General features: G+C 37.3%; 5 protein-coding genes across 7 annotated transcripts; 2 read left to right on the top strand and 3 right to left on the bottom strand.

Annotated features, from left to right (window-relative positions):
- Positions 1-2,176: 2,176 nt before the first annotated feature.
- Positions 2,177-8,877, top strand: LOC110851869. The gene is made up of 10 exons (XM_022099798.2): positions 2,177-2,751; positions 2,885-3,485; positions 3,611-4,341; positions 4,459-4,755; positions 4,891-4,993; positions 5,185-5,261; positions 5,366-5,393; positions 5,478-5,531; positions 5,682-5,752; positions 6,589-8,877. Exons 2-10 carry the CDS (start codon positions 3,002-3,004, stop codon positions 7,906-7,908), a joined length of 3,165 nt encoding a protein of 1,054 aa, XP_021955490.1. The 5' UTR covers positions 2,177-2,751; positions 2,885-3,001; the 3' UTR covers positions 7,909-8,877.
- Positions 8,878-9,287: 410 nt separating this feature from the next.
- LOC110863484 (dolichyldiphosphatase 1) lies at positions 9,288-12,051 on the top strand. Its single transcript, XM_022112805.2, has 8 exons — positions 9,288-9,676; positions 9,768-9,868; positions 9,976-10,009; positions 11,122-11,201; positions 11,268-11,332; positions 11,400-11,498; positions 11,612-11,740; positions 11,807-12,051. Exons 1-8 carry the CDS (start codon positions 9,589-9,591, stop codon positions 11,928-11,930), a joined length of 720 nt encoding a protein of 239 aa, XP_021968497.1. The 5' UTR covers positions 9,288-9,588; the 3' UTR covers positions 11,931-12,051.
- Positions 11,995-15,201, bottom strand: LOC110863482. 3 transcript variants are annotated; one of them, XM_035846095.1, is made up of 5 exons: positions 14,785-15,195; positions 14,309-14,716; positions 13,637-14,242; positions 13,341-13,512; positions 11,995-12,887 (listed from the first exon to the last, which is right to left on the bottom strand). In XM_035846095.1, the coding sequence occupies exons 1-5, from the start codon at positions 14,917-14,919 to the stop codon at positions 12,265-12,267; spliced, it is 1,944 nt and encodes a 647-aa protein (XP_035701988.1). In that variant the 5' UTR covers positions 14,920-15,195; the 3' UTR covers positions 11,995-12,264. The 3 variants fall into 3 exon arrangements, with proteins under 3 accessions (XP_035701988.1, XP_021968496.1, XP_035701989.1); XM_022112804.2 differs by having other exon boundaries at positions 11,995-12,842; positions 14,785-15,194; XM_035846096.1 differs by lacking the exon at positions 11,995-12,887 and adding an exon at positions 12,943-13,282 and having other exon boundaries at positions 14,785-15,201.
- A 65-nt stretch (positions 15,202-15,266) lies between these two features.
- On the bottom strand, positions 15,267-19,814 carry LOC110853494 (transcription termination factor 2). Its single transcript, XM_022101762.2, has 12 exons — positions 19,656-19,814; positions 19,091-19,470; positions 18,749-19,015; positions 18,439-18,639; positions 17,728-18,332; positions 17,608-17,657; positions 17,255-17,542; positions 16,994-17,167; positions 16,853-16,908; positions 16,206-16,769; positions 15,748-16,124; positions 15,267-15,646 (listed from the first exon to the last, which is right to left on the bottom strand). Exons 2-12 carry the CDS (start codon positions 19,463-19,465, stop codon positions 15,496-15,498), a joined length of 3,108 nt encoding a protein of 1,035 aa, XP_021957454.1. The 5' UTR covers positions 19,466-19,470; positions 19,656-19,814; the 3' UTR covers positions 15,267-15,495.
- Positions 19,815-19,964: 150 nt separating this feature from the next.
- Positions 19,965-22,321, bottom strand: LOC110847909 (eukaryotic translation initiation factor 3 subunit E-B). The gene is made up of 9 exons (XM_022094952.2): positions 22,112-22,321; positions 21,893-22,009; positions 21,640-21,801; positions 21,429-21,551; positions 21,218-21,346; positions 21,013-21,127; positions 20,783-20,895; positions 20,497-20,708; positions 19,965-20,403 (listed from the first exon to the last, which is right to left on the bottom strand). The coding sequence occupies exons 1-9, from the start codon at positions 22,199-22,201 to the stop codon at positions 20,157-20,159; spliced, it is 1,308 nt and encodes a 435-aa protein (XP_021950644.1). The 5' UTR covers positions 22,202-22,321; the 3' UTR covers positions 19,965-20,156.
- Between the last annotated feature and the right edge of the window lie 504 nt (positions 22,322-22,825).

Below are 22,825 nucleotides of genomic sequence, written 5' to 3'. Positions count from 1 at the left end.
CATTCACCCCACCCAGACGAAAGTCACACAGAGTTGGCAATCGCAATAATGGTGAGCCTACGGGGCAAATCATGTTAGAATGAGGTGGTGAATTGCACGCTGTATTATTTGTTTGGGCACATTTTTCCTCTGTGATGATATTAAAAATTGCACACCAACAACATCAACAAGGATATTTGTGTATACCAAATGAAGTCGCTACTCCTTGTTGGTTAGAGATTTCATGCCATTATGACATTGAGACTTCAAAAATTGACTATTTTGTACAAAATAATCAATATCACACTCTGCGTTATAGTCTATATTATACTAAATTTAGTATATGAATAATTGCATAAATTTTCTTCCAACCATGCAGTCGCACATATCGTCAGTTCATCACGTAACTAGGGATAACTTGCATGAGCTATAAGCTGGAGGTTACCTGTCCACATATACAGAATATGTGTGTGTGTGCATATTATGGAAAGTGCTGGCTGAGCAAACCTACATACGTTCATGACAGGAGAGTTGGTTTGTCCTTCTTCTTCTGCTCCAGCTCCGGTGTGGTTGGTGAAAGTTGGGAGCCCACGCGGAGAGAGGATCGGTGTTTGAGAGAAAATTTTCTCATCCGCACACAACGAGACATGGATGGAGAGACTGGTTGGTTCGCTTTCACTTTGGTGGCTCAGATCGATACTCGCTCTCATCAGAAGAGAGAGAGAGCCCTCCGCTACACTTTCTCCGCCTTTGGTGCTGGAGAACCCTTTGAACAAAGTGCTGCTGCTGCTGCTGGTGGTCGAGAAAGTGGATGGATGGATGGAAGCAACAAAGGGAATCGATTCCCTCAATGAGTTGCTTCTTCTTTCATAATACCACCAACCCCTCCCCCCCAAAACCAGCCAGACAGACCCTTTTTACAAGATGGAAATCTAAACGAACATGAAATCAGAATGTTCCAGCAAGTACAAATGTGGAAATCGGTGGAATTACATATTCCAAAGTCAGAGCACATTTCTAAGTTTTACGGCTTAACGTGGTGTCCATGAGATTTTATCTCAACACAGTAATATGAACGATAGAAATGGGATGAAATGAAACCATGATGAGACTGAGCTTCTGCTGCTGTTGGTGAAGAAAAATCTATTTTTGAGGAAATAAAGATCCATATTGCCATGATTTCCTGAAGGACTTTGGTCGTCTCTATTTGTCGACGCATTATGTGACGGTGATTCAAAAGGAATCCAGGTAACCCGGACGACGTGTGGGCAAAGTACAAATTATACAAAATGTCTCATATTACTCAAGTCTCAACTCACCTCCATTTTATCGATCCCTTCAATGAAAGGTCTCTGCATTACATGGAAATCACGAAATTATATGTTCGCAATTCTACATTTGCATTGCAGGGACACATTTGAAAGATGATCTTTCAATAATTTGCTAACAAATATTTTTTTTCAGCAGACTGACGCATGTTGAAAGTAGACGATGCTTGTTGAATGTGGCGTATGTATGGGTTCGTCGCTATACCTTGAACGAACTCAACCTCTCTCTCTCGCACACACAAAGCCAAAAAACATAAGCAAAGATATAAGATATCGAATCGATGCATTCCTTTCACTGAAGGGGAATGCACATGGATCACGAACCACGGCGTTTGCATAACTTTTATACTGAATCATTAAATTAACTGACATGTCCAAAAGATCCACAACCTCGTATAGCGTCCTATTTTAACTCGCCTAATTGTTAGGAATCTGTGTGCAAGTTCCAATTTCTCATTCAGGAACGAAGCTCAACGAGTTCTCATGCATAATCGCCGTTCGTCAAGTGGAGATGCGAGAAAGCAGAAAAAGGTGTCGCCCACGGACTGAATGAAATCAATCCTCCGACTTGCATACGACGACTCTGACTTTCTCCACGCACGGATCAGAGCCCCTCGCCCAAGTTGGCAAGGGACGTATGGCGTACTTGGTCACCCAGAGGTACTCGAGGGATCTTTTTTTGTGTGACCACATCTCGTGGTTGCTGAAGCGTCCCTCTGCGTAGACTGGGGGCCCAAGTGTTAAATATGCCACCCACTACCCTCGACTTCCCCTCTCTCTCTCTCCATGCAATTTTTTATCATCCATCCATCCACTCCACACCACGAAGCACCACCACCACTACTACCACCACCGTATACTTCTTTTACTAGTGATCATGACATCAGTTGAGCTCTGCAACCCTTGTCGCACGCTCCTTTCTCTGTGAGAAGAAGACTATTCTAATCTCTCTCCCTCCGTCTGCCTGCCTGGTGTCGTCGTCGTCGTCGACAACAAGAAGGAATCGTCATCAACGTCCATCATCATCATCATCAACAACACACAGGAGTGATTTGCATACTGGGAGAAGAAGAAGGAGGAAGGAAAAGGAGTCATCCGGACTGACTGATTTTGTTTTGGGCCATCCTAGTTCCTTGCATATGAATAACCTTCAGTCGACCAGCAACTACTCGATACTAAACTGCTCTCAAATATCAGATCGACTAAAGACTTAGTTGCACGCTATTTGCCATCACGAGCGACGAGGAGCGGACATATCAACAAAAGACTTTGGTCGTTGGTGGATTGTTGACAATATTCTCATCGGTGAAAAATTACGTTACAAAGTGAGGTCATCATTGGCTGGTGGTTCAGTCCGTTCAGGAACACGAGTGGTCAAAACTCAAAGGACAAAATTTGGAGAGAAAATGAGTTGTCATGACGACACCTCTTTCCAGCAATTGTTGTAAGTTGTATTTTTATTACTGATTTTTTACCACTATTTATGTAACCAAGAGTCGTCTGCCCTTTGTCAAACTAAAGGCGTCTGTCTGGCTAAAAAAGAGATTGAAATCGTAATGTTGGGAATAATTTTGCAGCGTTGCCATGGGTCGCACATAGTTCAACTACAGAAAGACAAAAAATGAGGATAAAACTAAAACTTCCTACCGACCATCTTCGCCAATCTGTTAAATCCTGACTCTGGAGCAACAAGGATGCCTAAAGTCGGCGACAGAGAAATGGAGACGGAGACGACAGATATTTCTAGCGTCGTGAACTCTATCGTTTCGAAGGTGGAGGAGAACCTGTCATCATCAACAACAACAAGTGCCAATAAAAATAATAACAATAGTAATAGCAGTAATAATAATAATAACGTGGGTGACCAATCCGCGACAACTGCCGCAGTGCGGAGTTGTGGTTTAAGGTCAGCAAGTGCTTTGGGTGATGTCGTGAATGGTGAGGTTGCTGGAGGCGACATTCATCAGCAGCACGCAAACTCTTTTATCGTCCCCAAATTATTTGGTGCTAGTGACGGCCGCCATGACTTGGGAAGAGGGGGACAAGTACAAAACAGCAACCCTGCACTTAATCTTATCAGTACACTGCCACCCGTGAACTTATCCAATGTATTCAGCGACTCTTGTGAGATTGACATGTCAGATGGAGGACAAAAGTCGAAACGCGTTTCCAATAATGGTAAGATAACCTCAAAACTAATATTATTAGTATTGAAACCGCGGCACCCCTCACAACATTTTTAGTACTCCACCCAAGGAGAGGGAAAATTTGTAATAAGAACGTGTCATTTTCTTGTTCCAAAGCACAAAACGGTGCGGCTCCTTCAGCAGATACCACTACGCCAGCTTCACCACGACCAGTTTCTCCAAGAATCTCAATCTCGCATATTGGAATTAACCTTAACATACTTAAACGTCCAGACAGCCCGAGCCCTGGTTCACCATATTCTCCTAACAGCAGCAGTGTCATCAGTAATCCATCACCACCGTGTCCAGCCGAAATTATTCTTGGGGATGACAAAGAGCTAATCATCAACAGCAGCAGCAACGGGAGTAATAATGCAGCTATTGGGAAACCAATTTTTATTTTAGGTGCCACCGACGACGAAGATACTCGAGACGTTTCTGTACTCTTTCGAATTCCTCCATGCCAAAAGTCTGTCAAAGAACCACACTTTGAAGAAGATTCTTTATTGAAACAACCACAAAACGATGAGGATAAGGAGCCTCAGTCATTGTTCGCCCATGAGAATAATAATAACAATGTTTGTAGTAACACGTGTGTGGTCGAGATGCAAGAAACGTCAGCAGCGTCATCATCCACCAGCATTGACGAACAACCAGACTTGTGTCCACCACGTTTTCCTACCAAGGATGCTAAACCATGTCGAAGTTTGCTTAAGAGACGAGCAGATAGTTATGGGGATCATTTTAATACTAGCAGCCCTCCCAAGAAGCGAAGGTCCATCACATTCGACGGAGTGACAGTATTCTATTTTCCAAGAACGCAAGGGTTTAGTTGTGTTCCATCTCAGGTATTATTACTCAATTACAGATACTTCATACTCACAACAACATTTATTAGAATTAGATCAAAAGCATAGTATTTCTAACATTGGATATTATTTACATTTTTATATCCATTTTTACAGGGTGGCTCAACGTTGGGAATGGCGTCTCAACATGTATTTGCCAAAAAGTTTTCGCTTCAAGAGTACGCAGAAGAACAGCGTCGTGTGCACAAACAAATGTTGATACGAATGAAAAAGCAGCAGCAAGAACAACAAAGTCCTCATCCTTCGCCTGTTGAACGAGAGGAGGAAGTCGCCAATGGCAGTTCAAATGGTGGATCACAATCAAGTGATGACGATGAGGAGGACAGCGATGACCCAGATGTTGAAACAGATTCAGAATTGGAAGCTGAGTTGGATGGATATTACTTTCTTCAGGTAATCATTTTGAATATTTTTAATTCAAATTAAAACGAAATTAAAATGTCGAGAAACCCTCAGTGTTTCGTTTTCCGTTGTCGTGAAAATTAATAATTCATTAATTCTAAATTAATTTAAAAATTAATTCTTCAGCCCGTACCTACCCGGCAAAGACGTCTGATGCTTCGAGAGGCTGGAGTAAAGAAAATTGACTCTGCAGAAAAAGACGAATGCCGAGATATTCGGTCATCACGAGGTCAGAAAATGTTTAAGAGACGCACAATTTTTTTGTATTTGAATAATTTCGACGTATTTTAATTATGAATTATTTTTATTTGAATATCAAAAGTTTGTCTTTATTTCGACATTTCATTCAAAGTGGAACATAAATTCAAGACTCAATTATGCATTGCCCGAAAATAATTTAAAAAAATAATTAATTTGCAGAATTTTGTGGCTGCTCATGCAAGTTGTATTGTGATCCAGACACTTGTTCCTGTGCTCAAGCCGATATTGCCTGCCAGGTATGCACTTTCATTGCAGAGAGCTAATACATAGTTATCATTATTATCAAAATGCCAATGAGATACAAGTTTTTACATTATCTATTGAAATGTGTTATTTTCAGGTTGATCGCGCAAACTTTCCATGTCAAGGTATAAATATATTATATGTCAAGATTGATCAAACTAATTACTTAATTAAAACAAAATTAATCTGTGCAAAATTCATCTTTCAAGGTTGTACTCGAGATGGTTGCGGAAATGCGAATGGACGAGTTGAATTTAATCCAGGTATATGTAAATGATTAATGATTACATAATTTTAATCCAGTGCGAGTTCAAACTCACTTCTAATATTATGGTTATAATGGAGTGCATTCTATTATAACTATAAATACAATAATGATGTCAATTAATAATTTTTCCTATTATTTAATCCAGTGCGAGTTCGAACTCACTTCATTCATACCCTGATGCGTTTGCAATTGGAAAAGAAGCACGCAAGCAACCAGGTATTGCCTTAATTTCACTTGATCAGCCTGTTTTTCTATTTTGTTTTTTGATACCACGGCAAGATAGATTTAAGTCATCACCAAATCGAGATTTATATGCGTTCACTTGTATGATCTATTTTTATTTGTTAAGTCAATCTCACATATTACGAGACTGTTACTGATTGTATTATTACGAACCCGGTACATTTTTATCTATTATGAGCCGTTGTCTCTATATATAAATAAACTACCACAAGTATAATGTCTAAGAGGAATGAATACAATACGGATGTCAAATTTGTTTAAAACGTATGTTGAGAGACAATAAAGTAGTTAATATACAAAATATCCAATCGAAAGAATACGATGATGTACGATGTACATATTATCTCGCGTGTTACTCATAACGTCATCATTATTACCGATTGAAAACGTTATACAAAAACTTTATGCTTTTAAATATTTTTATATTCAATTAATCAATTAATTAAACAACAACTAAAGAATCAATTAAATAGTCATTCATTATTGTCATAGCCCATACAAGTTTATCATTCATACAGGTTTTGCATATTCTTGCATATGTATTAATATACTGTACTGTACGACTACGGAGCACAACTTCCTATAAATATGAATATCATTATATATAAGCTAGTAAGTCTACTCACTTCTACGCATGCATACTTGTTACAATATTGTTTAAGCAGCAGAAAAGGTCATATCACATCACAGCCATACAATAATCAAGTTTGTTTCTTGATGTCAAGTATTCCACAAAGTTTTGAATATATTTTTTGCTGCTTCTGTACGCTTTGATGTCTCTAAAAATTGTTTTGCTTAAATGCCTACAGGCTAATTGCGGCTTGGATGGATCCCTATTTTCAACACCATCATCCCTCCAATCAATAGCTCGTCATCATAGCGACATGTCAAATAATATGGGCTCGTCTACATCAGGTCATGACTTGAGTTACGGAGGGGTACAACAGCACTGGGACAACAACGGGGGGACTACGTCAATGTCTTATTTCAAACGAGAAGACACCAGCCTCTCTACCAATACCAATAACGGGAGTCTGAACTATTCCGGTACCACCAATTTGGTGCGAGATGTGTCATTTTCTACAGGCATGGAACTTGAATCCTGTGTCAGCTTGGGTAGCTACACCAACTTTCACTACAATACTCGCCCCCAACATTTGCAACAACAAGCCAGTACAGATACGGTTACCAATTTTGCTACTCAACACCATCCCCAACATCATCTCCAAAGTCACCATTCTCCTTTGCAGTTTTCTCCAAATGACCGGCCTCCTAGAACAGAAGACTCGTTTGATTTGTTTTCCACATTTCGGGAAGATTCCTATTCAGAAAACAGCGACGAATTTTCTAATGAAAGTGGCGAGCAACAGCAAGGGACATTCCCAATCGTCCCTTGCTCGACCAATAATGGATTCAACAATGGACATAACAATTCAATGAATAATAATCACTCTGTAGATGGGTTACAAAATATGGATCAGCAACAGCACCGGTACAATGGCGACAGTTTTTTTAGACCATTGAACCATGAAGCTCCTCCTGTTCATTCAATATCCGATACGGTCTCATACCACCATCACGGAAATATGCTTCCCGACCATGGTGCTCCTTCTCCCGTCATGATGACATCTCATCATCATCATCAGCAGCAGCAGGAGCATGCCCAACAACACAGGTTATATAATATTATGAGCGGCTCAGATTTATTGCAAATTATGTCCTCCGGTGATCAGCAACGCCACCCATCAATTGCCCATTATAATATGCCAAACGTCCATTACAATCCTCCCACCGCTTTCACTGTGTCACACATGACGCACGGTGTTTATTCTGAAAATTCGACTGTTGAGAATAATTCCCAGCTATCATTTATGCAACCATCGTCATACACGGAAATCAATCAATGCGAAGAAACATACTCCAAAGATGGACTTTGTAACGAACAGTCCCAAAGTGCATCTTCTCAGTGTCAGAAGAATGGGTTTCAGCCCCTTCAACTGGAGGAGCAATATGAAAGCACGACGGCGGGTGAGAATAACGTTGTCGACGAAAACAAGGAGGAACTACTTACTACTGACAATTTTGGGGAAATTATTAAGAAAACAATGGTCGAAACTGTATCCGCGTAGAGAGATAACATACTTTGTTTGCCATCCAAAAAGTTTTTCCAACTAATTATAAAATTGCATAAGACTCCAACAAAATATTCAAAGCATTTCGCGCATGTCCCAAGTAAATTTTAATTGGTTTGCTATACATACATACTATAAAAATGGTAGCAGTGCTAGACTAAATATTCTGCTTGTTTTCCATTATTAACTACATACGTCAGGACGCTAAATTTATTTTATTTTTCACTTATGTAATCCTCAGAAATCTTCAATTTTAAAAGAGCGAAATACATCAAAGTTATAGGTAATTAATTATAATGTAAATCACAAAAACTCAGTACCATTGGAACAACCATGGGTGTTTAAGTACTACGAATCGTAATTACTACGTACAACGTAAGAATTTGATGTGTTTAGCGTTCTACCAAAGTTCTGAACTTAAGGTCTAATATTTGTAACCTTTAATTCTTTAAGTGCAGCTTTAAAATATGCACACTTTTAATTATAATCAAGAGATAGGAGGATAGGAGATATTTATAAAAATATGTACTGGTTTCACAATCAGTAATACTTATTAAGAAGTATAGATCACCATTGTCACGGATTCATGGTTGATTAACTCATTCAAACTAGGATTATTTACTTAATATATTGAAAACTCGAATGAATTTGTAACAATCATTATAAAGTTCATATTTACTTATTTATTGCCACCACTCTTGTTTTACATTCGATACGTCGTTTATTTATTTTACAATATTCGCTTGAAATAAATACCGACCTATATACACATAAATAATAGTGCTATTTCCTGTTAAAATTAGTACCACCGTCTAACTCGTAAGTATGTATGATTAGTGAAAATGTCATGTGCAGAGACTCAAAAGTGTGAACACATTTGTTAAACTTTTTAATGTTAAAAAAAATTGCAAATTGAATGTCTTCAGCGGACATATAATAAAAGTTCATGCAATAACTGGAACAGAATTATTTAATGCACGTATAATAATTTGTTTTCATGGAGCGAAAGTAGCAAATTCTAATGTCAAGTGTAGTGTAACGACAAAATTTCATATCCGGTGGAAATTGTTTTACCTTCATGCAAATACGTATTTAATATGTCATAATCACTCTTATTGGGCAATGGAGCAGTGAGGGTGGTGGACAAGAAGATTTGCACAAAATGACTACAAAGCAACGAAAGCAACATATTCATGCAGAAAACTGGTCACCCAAAATTCATAAAAAAAGTGAATGGTATAGCGGAGAGTGCAATATGTAGTATGTTTATAATTCATATTTCGTAATTGCAAACTGCATTATTGCACAAAATACATATATGTATCTTGCTTTGGCTTATATTTGTGGTACTTTATTGGTAATGAGTGCTTGCTTACCTAGTGAGCGTCTCATCAAATGGTCTCGCAAAATTTGTACATATATCTTTGCGAAATAATATCTTATTTCATCCCCTAGTAAAAGAATGATGCTAGTAATGCACATTTTGGGGGCGAACTTTTGTGTCCAATGTCATACGGTGTGAGATAAACTGCATATTTTACATAGACGTTGCTTCACATCACAAATACACTCAAGATTGTGAAGTTCAATTTCAATTCTCTAATCTTGTACTTGAAAACAATAATCTATAATCTATATAGTTTCCTAATTTATAGCAACATTGACCAGTTCTAAAAGATGGACCACCATCTGAATTACACGGGTAAAAGTGACTATGAAATAGAATGGACCCCTTTCTCATTGACACATGTTGAATTTCCCAAAGGTATTTATGCATTATACATACATACGTATGTACATCGGTAACTAATAAATCACTCAAATTAATATATTTATATATTTTTTTTTTACTTTAGGCGATTTTTTCGGGAAAGTTCTAGCCATTTCAAGTCTAATGCCAATGGCTCTAATTTGTGGATTTATAACTCTGATTCTATTTCGGAGAGACTTGCATACGGTATGCATGAAATGCGATACATACTAACTAACCAGAGCCACAAGGTCTCAGTACATAATTATAGGGAATGAAATAATGCAGTAATAAAAATCGTTTTATTTTTGTAGATAACATTTTTCATTGGACTTTTGATTAACGAAGGTGAGTTTATTCTTATGTCATGTTTATGCAAAGTGTATATAGAACAGGTTGGTGATGATAAATTGAAAACGGGAAACATATGCATTAGGTCAAGAAAATTATAATTAGTATAATCTAATGCACCATTTCAATTGACAAGCTACTATTTCCGAATGAGCGAATATCCTCAAACTAAATGACTCTTCTGGGTCAAAATACCAACCTTCTTGTAACTTACTCCTACAACTGCAATGGCTAACACATCGTCGCGATGCGATGTGGGGAGAAAATTTATCTCATCACCAGCAGTAGAGATATTTCGACCTGACGTGAAACACACCGATACGCCAACCTTTGGATCCGAAATCCGTCTCTTTTTATCCTCCGTCATCCTCCTCCAAACGTTGACATATAACTGAAATGTTCCTCCTGAACCGTCCTGTTTAACTAAAATTGTTACAATGTTAGTACATACTTTTCATTCATCCATGAGATAAGTATGCATACACTTAAAATATTACCTTTTACGTCACTCTGTCTTTGTCGTCTGAAGACAATTTTCCGGGTTTTCGGGGAAGTGTAAAGTTTTCTGTGGCGTGGGACATGGCCGTGTCGTAAGTGCAGGTTAAGGCTGTTTTCGTAGTGGAATACCCGGTCACATGTCAAACAGTTATAAGTTTTAACTGTTGAATATAGAAGTAATTTATTATTTGATTTCTTTTAATACTTACCATTACCAGTCAAATTTTTACGGATTGTTGGGAAATAATAATCGCAAAAAATATGGGACAAGTCGTGCAAGTTTTCAGACTGCGAATGGTTAATGAGAATGACAAGTTCTCCTTATTTATGCCGTATTTTTGAAGCGTCCCAAGCCAAGCCAAACAGAAGCCATGTGGAATTTATGAGAAAGATAAGAAAGCGTGGTGGTGGTTGTATTTTTAGCTTACATGTATGCAATATGGAATATTTTCAACGTTCTTCATAAAAACAATTCACAGAACGCCTTTCATCTAGATCCCCAAACGGGAGAAATCACCGTAGACAAACCTGAGCTTATCGATCGAGAGATGGATTTGAATAATTATTAATTAATTTCTTTAATTAAAATAAATAAATAATTAAAATTAAAGGATTCAACATGATTCTCAAATATACGATTCGTGAGGCTCGCCCTCTGCAACGTGAAATCAATTACACCGAATTCGGAATGGTATGTATGCAATTTAATCAGAGATCATTGAGATTATATGACTTTTGTATTCCCCGTTTTTCGCAGCCTTCGTCCCACTCACAATTAATGTGGTATTTTGCTGCATATTCGGTCTACTTTGCACTCTTCAGGTTGACCTTACATTTTATCAGTACCAAGTAAGTTTGAAACCATTTTAATTTGAAATTGACTTTACAGACTGCACAGATATCCAGGTAAAGGAATCAGCAGCCACCTGCATAAAGTCGGAATAATATTGGCCGTTGTAGCTACAGCGTTATTTGTGACGTATAGCAGGTACGAAATTCTACATATTTACATACATATACATAACTAATAACTGAGCAATACTCTTACTTCAAATTTACAACAGTAACTTAATTTCTTTTGAATTTGGACAATTTTTGTAGGATTTATTTAATGTACCACACTTGGGCCCAGGTTAGTTGGGGTGCTTTTGTTGGTTGTGTCTTTGCAACTTTTTGGTTCGTTATGACAGAAACTGTATTCACGCCAAAGTTTCAAGAAATATCTTCATGGTATTTAATTTAAATTTCCTTAATGCAGTGTTTGAATAATAATTCTATTGATACTAAATTATTTAGGACTGTTTGTGAATATCTACTCATCAAGGATACCACGTTAATCCCAAACGTTATGTGGTTCGAATATGCAAATGCTAGGCAAGAGACAAAAAACAGGACTAGAAAATTTATAAAATCTCAATGATCTGTGTTACAAATGACTACATTTTGTAGGACGACGATGGTAATAATTTTAACAAAAGTGTGAGCATGTTTAAAATATTGCTTTTATTTATATTGCTGCTTTACTTGTAAAAATAAAAAAAGCTCAAAAGTTTATAAATTAAGCCAAATACTAATGTGTAGTAAATCTACAATACACAAATTATTTACCAAATTCTAAATATTCAATAAAAGCACATGGGACAATTTTCTGCAGAAATTTAATAATTAGCAAGCAAATATCAAATTAACGTGAATTCGATTAGTATCCTCTGAAAGTTTTACAGCATAATGTACCATTATGAAAAACAATATTCTCACATATCATTCACACTCCAACTACGATGCCTATTTTTGGAATTAGATGATGACGAGTTAGAATTTTTGGAATCTTTCAATTCTCGATTATTAATTGCCAATGAGAATTCATCAAGTCTATCTGCAGACATTGATCTACGAATGCGTTTACTAGATCGATTAAGGGACCAGTGCTCACAATTAACCCGTGACATTTCTCTTGAACGACTAGATGATGGACCACCACCAGCTCCAGTAATATCTCGGAGACATACAACACCGTATCCTCTTCTTTTCAAGGAACTTCCTTCAACATATCTGCTTCCACCACGATATCCCATTTGATCCAAAGAAAATTCATGGCTGGTGACACTTGTAGTTGACTGATGATATCGCGATTGAGGTTGAGCGATCCCTTGTCGATAGCGATCAAAATCAAAGTAAACATGATCCCCACCTTGACAGATCCCAGGATAGCGAGATTTCAGCATGTCCAACTTTGCATTTTGTTCCGCATCATGATAATTCAATGGGAAAATGTTGATTACTTTGATAATTGGTTTAATCGTTAACAATTCAATTAAACCGCCAGGAACTCCTAAGATATGTACCAGGGTCCTTTGACTGTTTCCTTGGAGGATTTCTAGACAGGGTCATGTCAGTTCAAAAATTCTCCAAATTTTTTTTTTACAGATTTTAATGTTTGGGAATATGCGCAATTTCTACTGGCAGAGTTTGGTTGTCAAGAAAAATTAAATATTCTATAAACCGTCGTAAAATGACAACGATTTAATTTAATTGCAAATTAAAATAGTTATAAAATAATTGAACTAGGATCGGTATCAAAAACGGCACCTAAAAATTGTTCGCACTCATTTATGACGTTTTATAGAATATTTTATTTTTCTTGACAACCAGATTCTCCCAGCAAAAATAACCCATATTCTCAAACTTTAAAATCTGCAAAAACAATTTTGGAGAATTTTTGAACTGACATGACCCTGTCTAGAAATCCTCCAAGGAAACAGTCAAAGGACCCTGATATGTACACAATTAATTGACCATGCTTTAGTAATGTAATCATTCAATTTTTTACCTTGTCCAATAGCAGATCCATTGTACTGAAGTTTAACAGACTTGAGATTTTGTGAACTTTCCACCAATGTTTGTAACTCATTAGTTAAACATTTAAAACGAATTATTTCTAAATCAGTGAGTGCCGGAAGAATATTATCAATGTTGACAATAGTGGGAGATCCATAGAGTTCCTTTCAAATGAATAAAGACGCGTACAATTAGTTATCACAAATATTTAGATATAGGCCGGCAAAATACCTTGAAACGATACATATATATATAAATGCTTCATTATTTAATTGTTATATGTATTACCAAATTTCTTTGGCAGTCTTCTTTGTTTCGCATCAGGATAAGTCGACGTAAATTATGAGCACATTTGAAAACACTCGCATCAAATGGGATGGCATTTCGAGTATCATCCATCGACAAATTCAGTTCCCTTAGCTCCACATAAACCAGTGTCGACGCACTCTGAATAATTGCTGGCAACAAGATTGTGCTAGAGATTCCAGTGATGTGAGACGGTGGTTGTTCATATGAAGAAATCCAATTTATTCTAAAATCCATCAGTTTGGTTTGGTTTTGAATAATGGTTGTCCAGCAGGAAATGTATTTGGTGGCAAGGTTCAATCTTAATGATTCAAGTTGCAGTTGTTCATCGTGAAGGGAATCTTTCGTCCCTTGTGGAATGTTTGTGGGGAGGAGAGAGATCAGTTCGTGTCCATTTGCTGCAGGTACAAGGGTTACATTTATATGCGAGATTTGTTTTCTATGTTTCGCGAGGAATTCGAAAAAAGTTGTGATAATTGAATCCATATGTTTCCAGTAGCACGTCACATTGAGGAATATCCTTGATAGAGATGGCATAATTTGTGATATCAAACGGATCACATTCGTACTCACTTCTTCACTTGCATCCTGTATATAGTTTTAATTTATATTTTTAAAAAGATTACGTAATTGAATTAATAATATTTAACTTACCTTGCAACAATATCCAAGAACTTCTAATTTTATAAGTTTCTTCAAGTCGAGTACATGATTTTGTGGCAATATGTTCTTCTGAGTCAGTGGATATCTTGTCATGGACAATTCTTCTAAATTTATTGCATTTTGCAAAATGCGGTGCATTGATTTAGGATGAATTGACCCCCAAAAACGGACACGCTTAACTATTTCAGGATATCGGAGGATATCCACGTCTGCGTTTAACTTTGTTATCAAGCAATCCTTGATCTTGAGTTCTCCTAGCCGCTTCAAATCCGTTGTATCGTCGTGAACAATTACAGAGAAATTAAAATGTTCGTCCACTACGTTACGCCAAGAAGAGCAGACGAGACGATGCCGTACTAACTCCTTTTGTGTTACATGTGAAAATATCTTCACCCAAATCTGAATAAGTAAGAAAATTATTGTTAAAATAATTAAAGAATAATCATTATAAACGAGACTTATCGTACTTCATTTGGGACAGTCGTCGACGGATCCGTAGTTAGTGTGGCAAATTGGGATTCCTTCTTATCGCCTCCAAGAACCTCACTCGCAGCCGTGTCAGCAATGCCAACATTTCCTATCTTCTTATCCCCAATCTCCATCTTAGTACAATCAAAAGGCTCGTTATATATACGATACAAGAAGTTATTATTAAAGTTATTATTTTAGAGCCAAAATATTCTGCTAGCAGTTCGGAATCCACACTGTGGGTCTTGCACACTGTAGGCGGCCGATATCACGAACACGAAGGAATCTGACTCACAACTATATTTTCAAATGCTTTACTAACAATTAATTAAAATAAAATATAAACAAATGCAGACTGTGTGGAGTGAGCTGCATGTGTTTGTGAACGAGAAGATAGGAAGTGCAAGTGCCACCACCGTAATTACCACTTACTTTCTACGCTTTTCTCATGCTGAAGAAAGTCACTCTAGCCAACATTGCATATGTGTAAATTTGGTATTTATTGCGTTTTATTCAATCAATTTTATAATAAATACAATCACATTGCTTTCTCTTTTGACAATATTCGAATATATGAATCCGCATTCAAATACAGAGTCTTAACGTAACTAATCATTCCAATTTAAAATACAGGTTTAAATTAGTCAAATAGCTTTAAAATAATCCTCGGAATATATGAAGTTATTATTGGAGTTAATAAGAAACATAACTTAGGCGAGATCAAACAATCTCTTGAGATCATTGACGTTAAGGCCGGCCGATCTGGTCTTTTTAGAGTTATTTACCAAGTTGTCAGCCAAGTCCATCTTGACTTGTTGAATTTCCATAACTCTTTGCTCAAACGAAGATTGGCAGATAAATCTGCAAGCAAATTAGTACATACATAATTATATATATATATTCATCATTAATTCATGTATGTCCTAGCTGAATAATTGAACATTGGACATTGCTGGTCTTACCTTTTAATGTACACCGATTTAGTTTGGCCAAAGCGATGAACTCTGTCCTGAGCTTGGCGTTCAATTTGGGGGTTCCACTGAGGCTCAATAAAGTATACGTGATTGGCCCCTGTGAGGTTAAGGCCAACTCCACCAGCCGTAATGGAGAGTAACAGCACTTGAGGGCGTTTTGGGTTTCCGTTAAATTTATTCATTACTTCCGTCCGCTCTTGCACCTTCAGACGTCCGTCCAAACTGTCATAGCTGAAACCCTTCTTGCGCAGGTGCTGAGCCAAGATATCAAGAAACGAAGTCCATTGTGACACAATAATGACTTTATCCATGAGCTGTCCTTTTTCTTCTGCAACCAATTTTAACTTGTGCAATTCTTCTAAGACCTGTAAATGTTAAGACAATTGGTATTCTGTACATAGAGAAAAAATTTAGAACAATTAAAGAAATGGTGCGCAATTACTTACCTTTCTTATTTTTGCCGACTTGAACCCAGGCTCAAACACTGGATTTTTTGCATTTATTGGATCATCTAACGGATTGTAACTCGTGTCGCAGTCTGACTCGTCCACATCATCGTCATCGAGCATTGTCTTGATCAAGAAAGGCAAAACAGCAAGCTGACGAAGTCTAACACACAAACAAAGAATTTGAGAGAACCGTGCATCCTTGGCCGTTTCGTTCTTTTTATTTCCACGTCGCATGGCGCCTGCAACGTAATTATTAGCAGCATTTTGCAGCTCATCCTGCCGATCCTTCTGGGCTTTCAAGAATTGTCTCATGACCGACTTTGCATAATCAAATAGGTACGTGTACACCTGATTTTCTGATTCTGATAGGGTCACCTCGATCTCCTCTATATATTTTGGAAGAATTATGCCTGCATCAGGAGACATGGAACTGACTTCTTCTTTTGTACGACGCAAAATAAGAGCTTTTCCAATTGTATGGAGGCGTTCTTCAGAACCCTTTAGCACTGCTTTTGTTCCAATCCAGTGCTTCCACACCTTCACGTCATCGAATGGACTCAACTAAAGATTAAGTAATCATAAACTATTATTTCTCTAATAGTAAGAATTTGCTGATTATAAAAAGTTAATCAAACAGTAAGTACCTGCAGGAACTTGACCAAAGAATAAAAATCTTCTGGTTTATTATGTACAGGGGTACCTAAAAAATCATCATGTAAGTAAGTACACGTGGTACATTCTCAAATTTCTTATTATACTATCATTTGTATTATTTTTGTTATTACCTGTAACAATCCAACGATGATGGGCGCTAATTCTGCAAGCAGAAAGAGCAGCATGAGTCTTGGGGTTCCGAATGATGTGTCCCTCATCTAAAATAATTCTTTCCCAATGAATTCGAAAAAGTGGGCTACGGCAATTATTATTTGGATCATCATCTGGCTTCGAAATTTCACTTGCTAAAATGAAACAAAATCAAATTAACCTGGCTTAATATTATGAGGAAATGTTGAAGTCTGTTGAACGGATTTGTAAATCAAACTTACATAAGGTTGGATATGTTGTAATTACCACGTCGTTTTGGGATAGCAAGGCCGCAGACTTTATTCTATTTGATCCATGAAACATGAGCACCTGGAGACCTTTCGCCTTCGTCTTCAATTCTTTGTCCCATTGTTCAATACAGCCAACTGGGCAAACTACTAATGTGGCTCGTGACGGCACCAACTTTTTATTCTGTGGCGTAAACCAGTTTTCTGTGTCCTCTCTTGCTGCAGTTTTCCCATGTAGGATCAACGTGATTGCCATAATTGTTTTTCCTAATCCCATTTCGTCTGTTGATAAATAAAAAATGGCTTGAAAATAATTATACATTGTCACAGGTACAAGTGTAATTTACCAGCTAAGATGCCTCCACCAGGATACTGTCTCTCACGCCAGCACAACCATCTAAATAAAAAACAAACAACATTTAAATACTATCATTCAGTTGATAACAATGAAATGAATGAAGTTATACTTTGATCCATAGATTTGATGTGGATAAAGTTCGATTCGTAATTGCTCAGGTACAATAAAATCAGCATGGTCGTCATCAACGTGTGGCATACTTTGAGTAATTTCCATCAGGAGTTTGGCTAATTTAAAAACGTCAGTTTTACACTCATTAATTTTGGCAACTGACATCCAGGTATTGTTATTTGGTCGTGGTTTTGAGCTTGCAAATGGATTATGCAGTATAGGAAGTGGTTCTTCCAGAAACTGCACCAGTGGTTTTTTCTCAATATGCTGTTTCTTAATACGTGCAGTAATCTCGTCAATGTCTTTATTTTGGGGAATGTTCATTTGGTGTGGTCCATTATCAGTGTCTTCGTCATCTTCACTGAACTCTACAACGTCATCACTACCATCATTGGTCGAACCGCGACGTGGATTTCTCGGACCAGAGGGTGTACCACTAATGCTTGGACTCAAAGTTATGACTTCCGTTACTTCCGTAGCTGCATTGCAGTTTGAGTCACACAAGTCTATGGTCTCCTTGTAATTGCCAGTCAAGTTCAGCCGATTTCCATCCTCCGCCGCCCCTATACTAGTGACGTCAAGTTCTTCAAAAACATGTTTCATCTGAAATAAAGTGTATTTTTAATAATTGCAAAAAAAATCACATTAAATGAATGAATGAAAAGCACAAATGTCAAAAAACTAAATACACGCTTATGCATATGTATACCTGTTTTCTGTTGGACAACAAAGGCGTTGAGGTCGACATTTTCCTAGTCAAAGGTGGGTTTGAAGAAGTCGGGGCTAGTGACGAAAACTGAGGAGATGACGACGATGCCATGGATTTTATTTTCTCAGCTTCAACTCCAGAAGTCCGTCTTTTTTCTTTAAAAGTATATTTTTGAGTGAATAGTTGTCTGCTCGGTAAGTCCTGTTAACCAAAGAAACTTCGTTAGAATAATGTGACTGCATATGCAGTTTATGCATATCTAGATTTGCATTTTAATTAAATTAGAAGATAACTAAAATTTATACCCTACCTTTACCGTGTCTTGCAAGCCCGAAACAGGAGAGTGACTGGGAATTGAATTCCTAACCACAGTAGGCAACCTCACAGGCAAACTGCTAGGACTTGAGAGGTCAATAACTTGTGGAACAGACCCATTTCCTGAATCCCGTTGAGACTTAACTGACAAAGGCGAGCCCACATTTTTCTTTGCGCCAATGGATAGTGTTGCAAGCCCTTTTTCGATGCTGGTAGAGGATGGTGTAGGCATAATCACGCCACCGGTCAAAGATTTTGAAACCTAAAGGTCCAGACAAAAAAAAATATTAATTGTTAAAAAATAGTTTTGCGTGACTCTCCTGTCATTAAAACTCACCGCCTCGGAATGGTCATCTAGCCTTGGGGGGGTTTCTGGAACCATAATTGAATGTCCTTCGCTTGCGTCGTCCTCTATGTTAGTGTCATCGTCATCATCTTCTTCGATAATGGAATGGCTAGTAGATTGCGAATTCTCAAATAATTCATCATCTTCGGCATTATTAGAGTGCTCCTCTTCGTCAGTAGTTGAATTATGTGATGTTGAAATTTCGGCATCTGGTATGAATCCATCTCTTGAGGCTCCGAGATTTAATGCTGGAGACTGTGTACGTTGATCTTCCTCATTACTCTCCCCTTCACTACTTATTGCCGACTTGAAAGATTCGTCAAGCAAGTCTAAAGAAGTGCCGGAGTTTGATTTGCTGGAAGCCATTGTCACTGGAAAAACATAATAAAGCCAAAAGTTAAGTTTGATTAGTTAGTATGCATACTACTATGTCTAATTTTGTGGATTGAGTCGAGAATCTCGACTCGAGATTATTACAGGAAACCCAATGTTGCTAGACAATCTAAGATTGCAAGATTATTTGATACGTTATCACTGTATAAGGGAGAAGTGTTACCTGGATCCTAAAAGTCAAGCGATCGTGTGTGAATAAAGTTTCTCTTCCTCGGAAATGATAAGTGCGAGAAGAACAAATGAAATGCGTCCGTGTGTGCACAGCAGTAACCGTCAACTGAGGAAGACTGGCATCAATCCAACAGCATTGCAGCAATAGCCCGCCGTGAAGTTTATGTAGCCACCAATCAGCACTTTCTTGTCTCACCTCATTGTTCAATGAAAATATGCAATTTGTATAATGCAAATATGACATAACTTTAGCTTACAGATAAGAATACAGTGCAAATAAATTTGTCCTATTCACACTGTGTTTCGACAAATACAAAAAAGTACTTTGTTTATTTAGCCTTGTAATTCAAGTTCTTGAAATTGCAAATAACCAAAAATTAGAGTCCTCTAATCTATGACAAGTTTACAACCAACTTAAACACAAGGAAAATATGATAACCATTTAGCATATGTAATGTTAATCTAAATATTCAGATTTATAAACAGTACTAAGTTAGAATATTTGGTAAGACGACTTATCTCCAAGCTTTCTTGCCACTGAGTTTGCCAAAACTTGACTTCTCATATTCAAAAACTCGGTCTTCCCAATAATTTGCTGGTACGGTGATATTTTGCTCGTGCCCATCACGACGTGACCAAGCTTCGAGTCCAATTTTGCGTCCAAACGGGCATTCCTAATCAAATTGACAATCCATCGCTCTGCCTCGTCGGTGGTCATGTCCAATTTCTCAGCCAACATTCTGTGTATAGATCACAATTAATCTTGAATCACGCCGTTCATTTGACTAGGCAATAACATCAAATATTTGTTAGTAACATTTTTAAAAAATTACCCAATACTGATACATTGATGAATTCGGCAAAAGGTTTCAAAAATCATAAGGCGAGCGTGATCAATAAAATCATTGTAGCAGCTGATGAGGAAGAAGTCATTTGACAAAACACGTTCACATTCCTTTAACTTTTGTTGAGCTCCATCAAAGTCAAAGTTAACATGCAAGCATTTGATAAACTCTGTGATGGGATCCTTGTACGTGTACGTTTCCTAAAAGATTCAAGTAGTTAAAGTAGATTAGTTTAGCATTTCCATTGCATCATTTGCATCATGTCTCTGCTAACCTGTTGAATCACAGCTACCAATTCCTTCATGGCACTTGAATGTCTACTGTGCTTGCTGATGATGACAGCCGTAGCCCAATATCGTAGAATGTGAGGACATGTTGTTTGAATTACTGCAATAAATTAAAAATAATATTAATTTGCATAGGTTAAATGCAAGATATTCTTGAAATATTTTTTGCATAAATGAGTTGCTATTCAATTGGATGAAATATATTTAGATTATTCACCATTCAAATATTTTGCATTGTTGGATAGCAAGTCAAGTAAAAAGTCCCAGCCCTTGGTGTGATTAAAGTACAAGTATAGCCCCCAGTGGAGGAGCCACGTACGTTGTTGCAGAGTCTGCAAATTAAAAAAATGCCGTTGTTGGAATATTGCATAACGAATTAAGTTTTCTTAACTAATTGATTAGTTATATTATATATTTTATACCTGCAAAGCATTTCGAAAGGGATCTTCGTCAATAAAAGTCTTTAGCTTTTCGAAATCCTCCAACCCGTACTCCCATTGGTGAAGTAAAATGTTGCAGGCCAGCTTGCCCCAAAGACCACTCAAATAATTCTAAAAATAAATAAAGAAGAAAGTATAAAAATTGTAAACAAATAGATATTTTCTTTCCAATGGCATATTTACAAGTTGATACCTTGTCAGAACTGGGGACCAATTCATTGTGAAGATTCAAATACTGTGAAGCAGTGGAATAGTCGCCACACTCGTAGTATAGTTTTGCATAGTCATAGATGGAGTCAATCATTTCCGGTTTGAACTATAAACAATATATACAAGATGCACAACCAATATGCAAGAGATAATAAATCCAATGACTTTAGTAAACTCTAATAAACTGAAATTACATTATGAGCCTTAGCTAAATATTCCACGAGTTGTCGATAGTCTCTCGAGTTTGAAATTTGTTCAGCAAGTTCGGCACTCTCCAAAATTGCAGTGATCGGTTTCGAGCTCTCCTGCACGGATTTGTACTCCTCAACGACTTTGGTTCGTTTCTCCATGAATTTCTATAAAATAGTAAAACATGATCGTTTAGTAATTACCTCTAAAATTATTCGCAGTAGTTGACGCATTTGCGCCAATTAACTAAAAACTAACAGGAGGAATTTCTTTTTCGGGGTGCAACTTTTTAAAAACATCAATTGCATAGTCGACCATCTTCGTCTCAACAAGTAGATCCAACTTGGACTGCAAAACCTCTTGTTGGTTGTAGATCTATAAAAAATGAAATGTCAAGTGTAAACATCAAAATAGTAATACACCTAATTTTATTTAGTGAAAAGAATTATTCATTTATCATTAATATTTTCCACTTACATTTTGTCCTGCAATAAATTCCAACAGAGGAGCAACCAAGTGACGATCCAGATTCTGGGATATTTTACTCGTGAGGTCGTACTGCGCCATGATGATAGTTTCCACACTTTTTAACACCAATTTTCAAAAACTTTCGAAAATGAGAGAAACACACAATATGCAAGTGACACGCCGTCCGGCTCAAACTCTGGCCACGTTAAATTTGGAGGGTTAAGAGATGGCACGTCGTTCCTCCCAATACAGATGGCAGGCGAGAGAGAGAATCCAGTCTCAGCAACTGCTGTCAGAAAAATCTCACATTTACAATTCTCAACATGCTCTTGTCTCAACATGTCGTCAATTTGTAAAAGTTGACAATTTGACATGCCACATTTTTCCTACTTACTGATCATCATTTCGATAAAACTCATTCCAACCCTCATTACACAATACGTACGACTTTACAAATCTAGTACATCGTTGTACAAATTGAGATTCGACATCCTGATCTAAAGCAAGATTTTATTTTATTTTTCAAAGCACGGCCTTTAAAGAAATGAGGTGAAGCTGGAATACGTCGATTACTTATAAATGGAGGAAAGTATAACGTCCTTATTTGTAGGCTGCTAATGCGTTATCATATACGAGGAACGAATCTAATTTGAATCTGGTCATACGAATGAAATCACTTTTTAAGAAAGATCTTTTAGCTGGTTAATTGGAGAAATGGTTTCG

The sequence above is a fragment of the Folsomia candida genome, unplaced genomic scaffold (genome assembly GCF_002217175.1).
Source record: "Folsomia candida strain VU population unplaced genomic scaffold, ASM221717v1 Fcan01_Sc001, whole genome shotgun sequence".
In the NCBI taxonomy this organism is placed as follows: Eukaryota; Metazoa; Arthropoda; class Collembola; order Entomobryomorpha; family Isotomidae; genus Folsomia; species Folsomia candida.
This window is presented reverse-complemented; position numbering and strand designations above follow the sequence as displayed.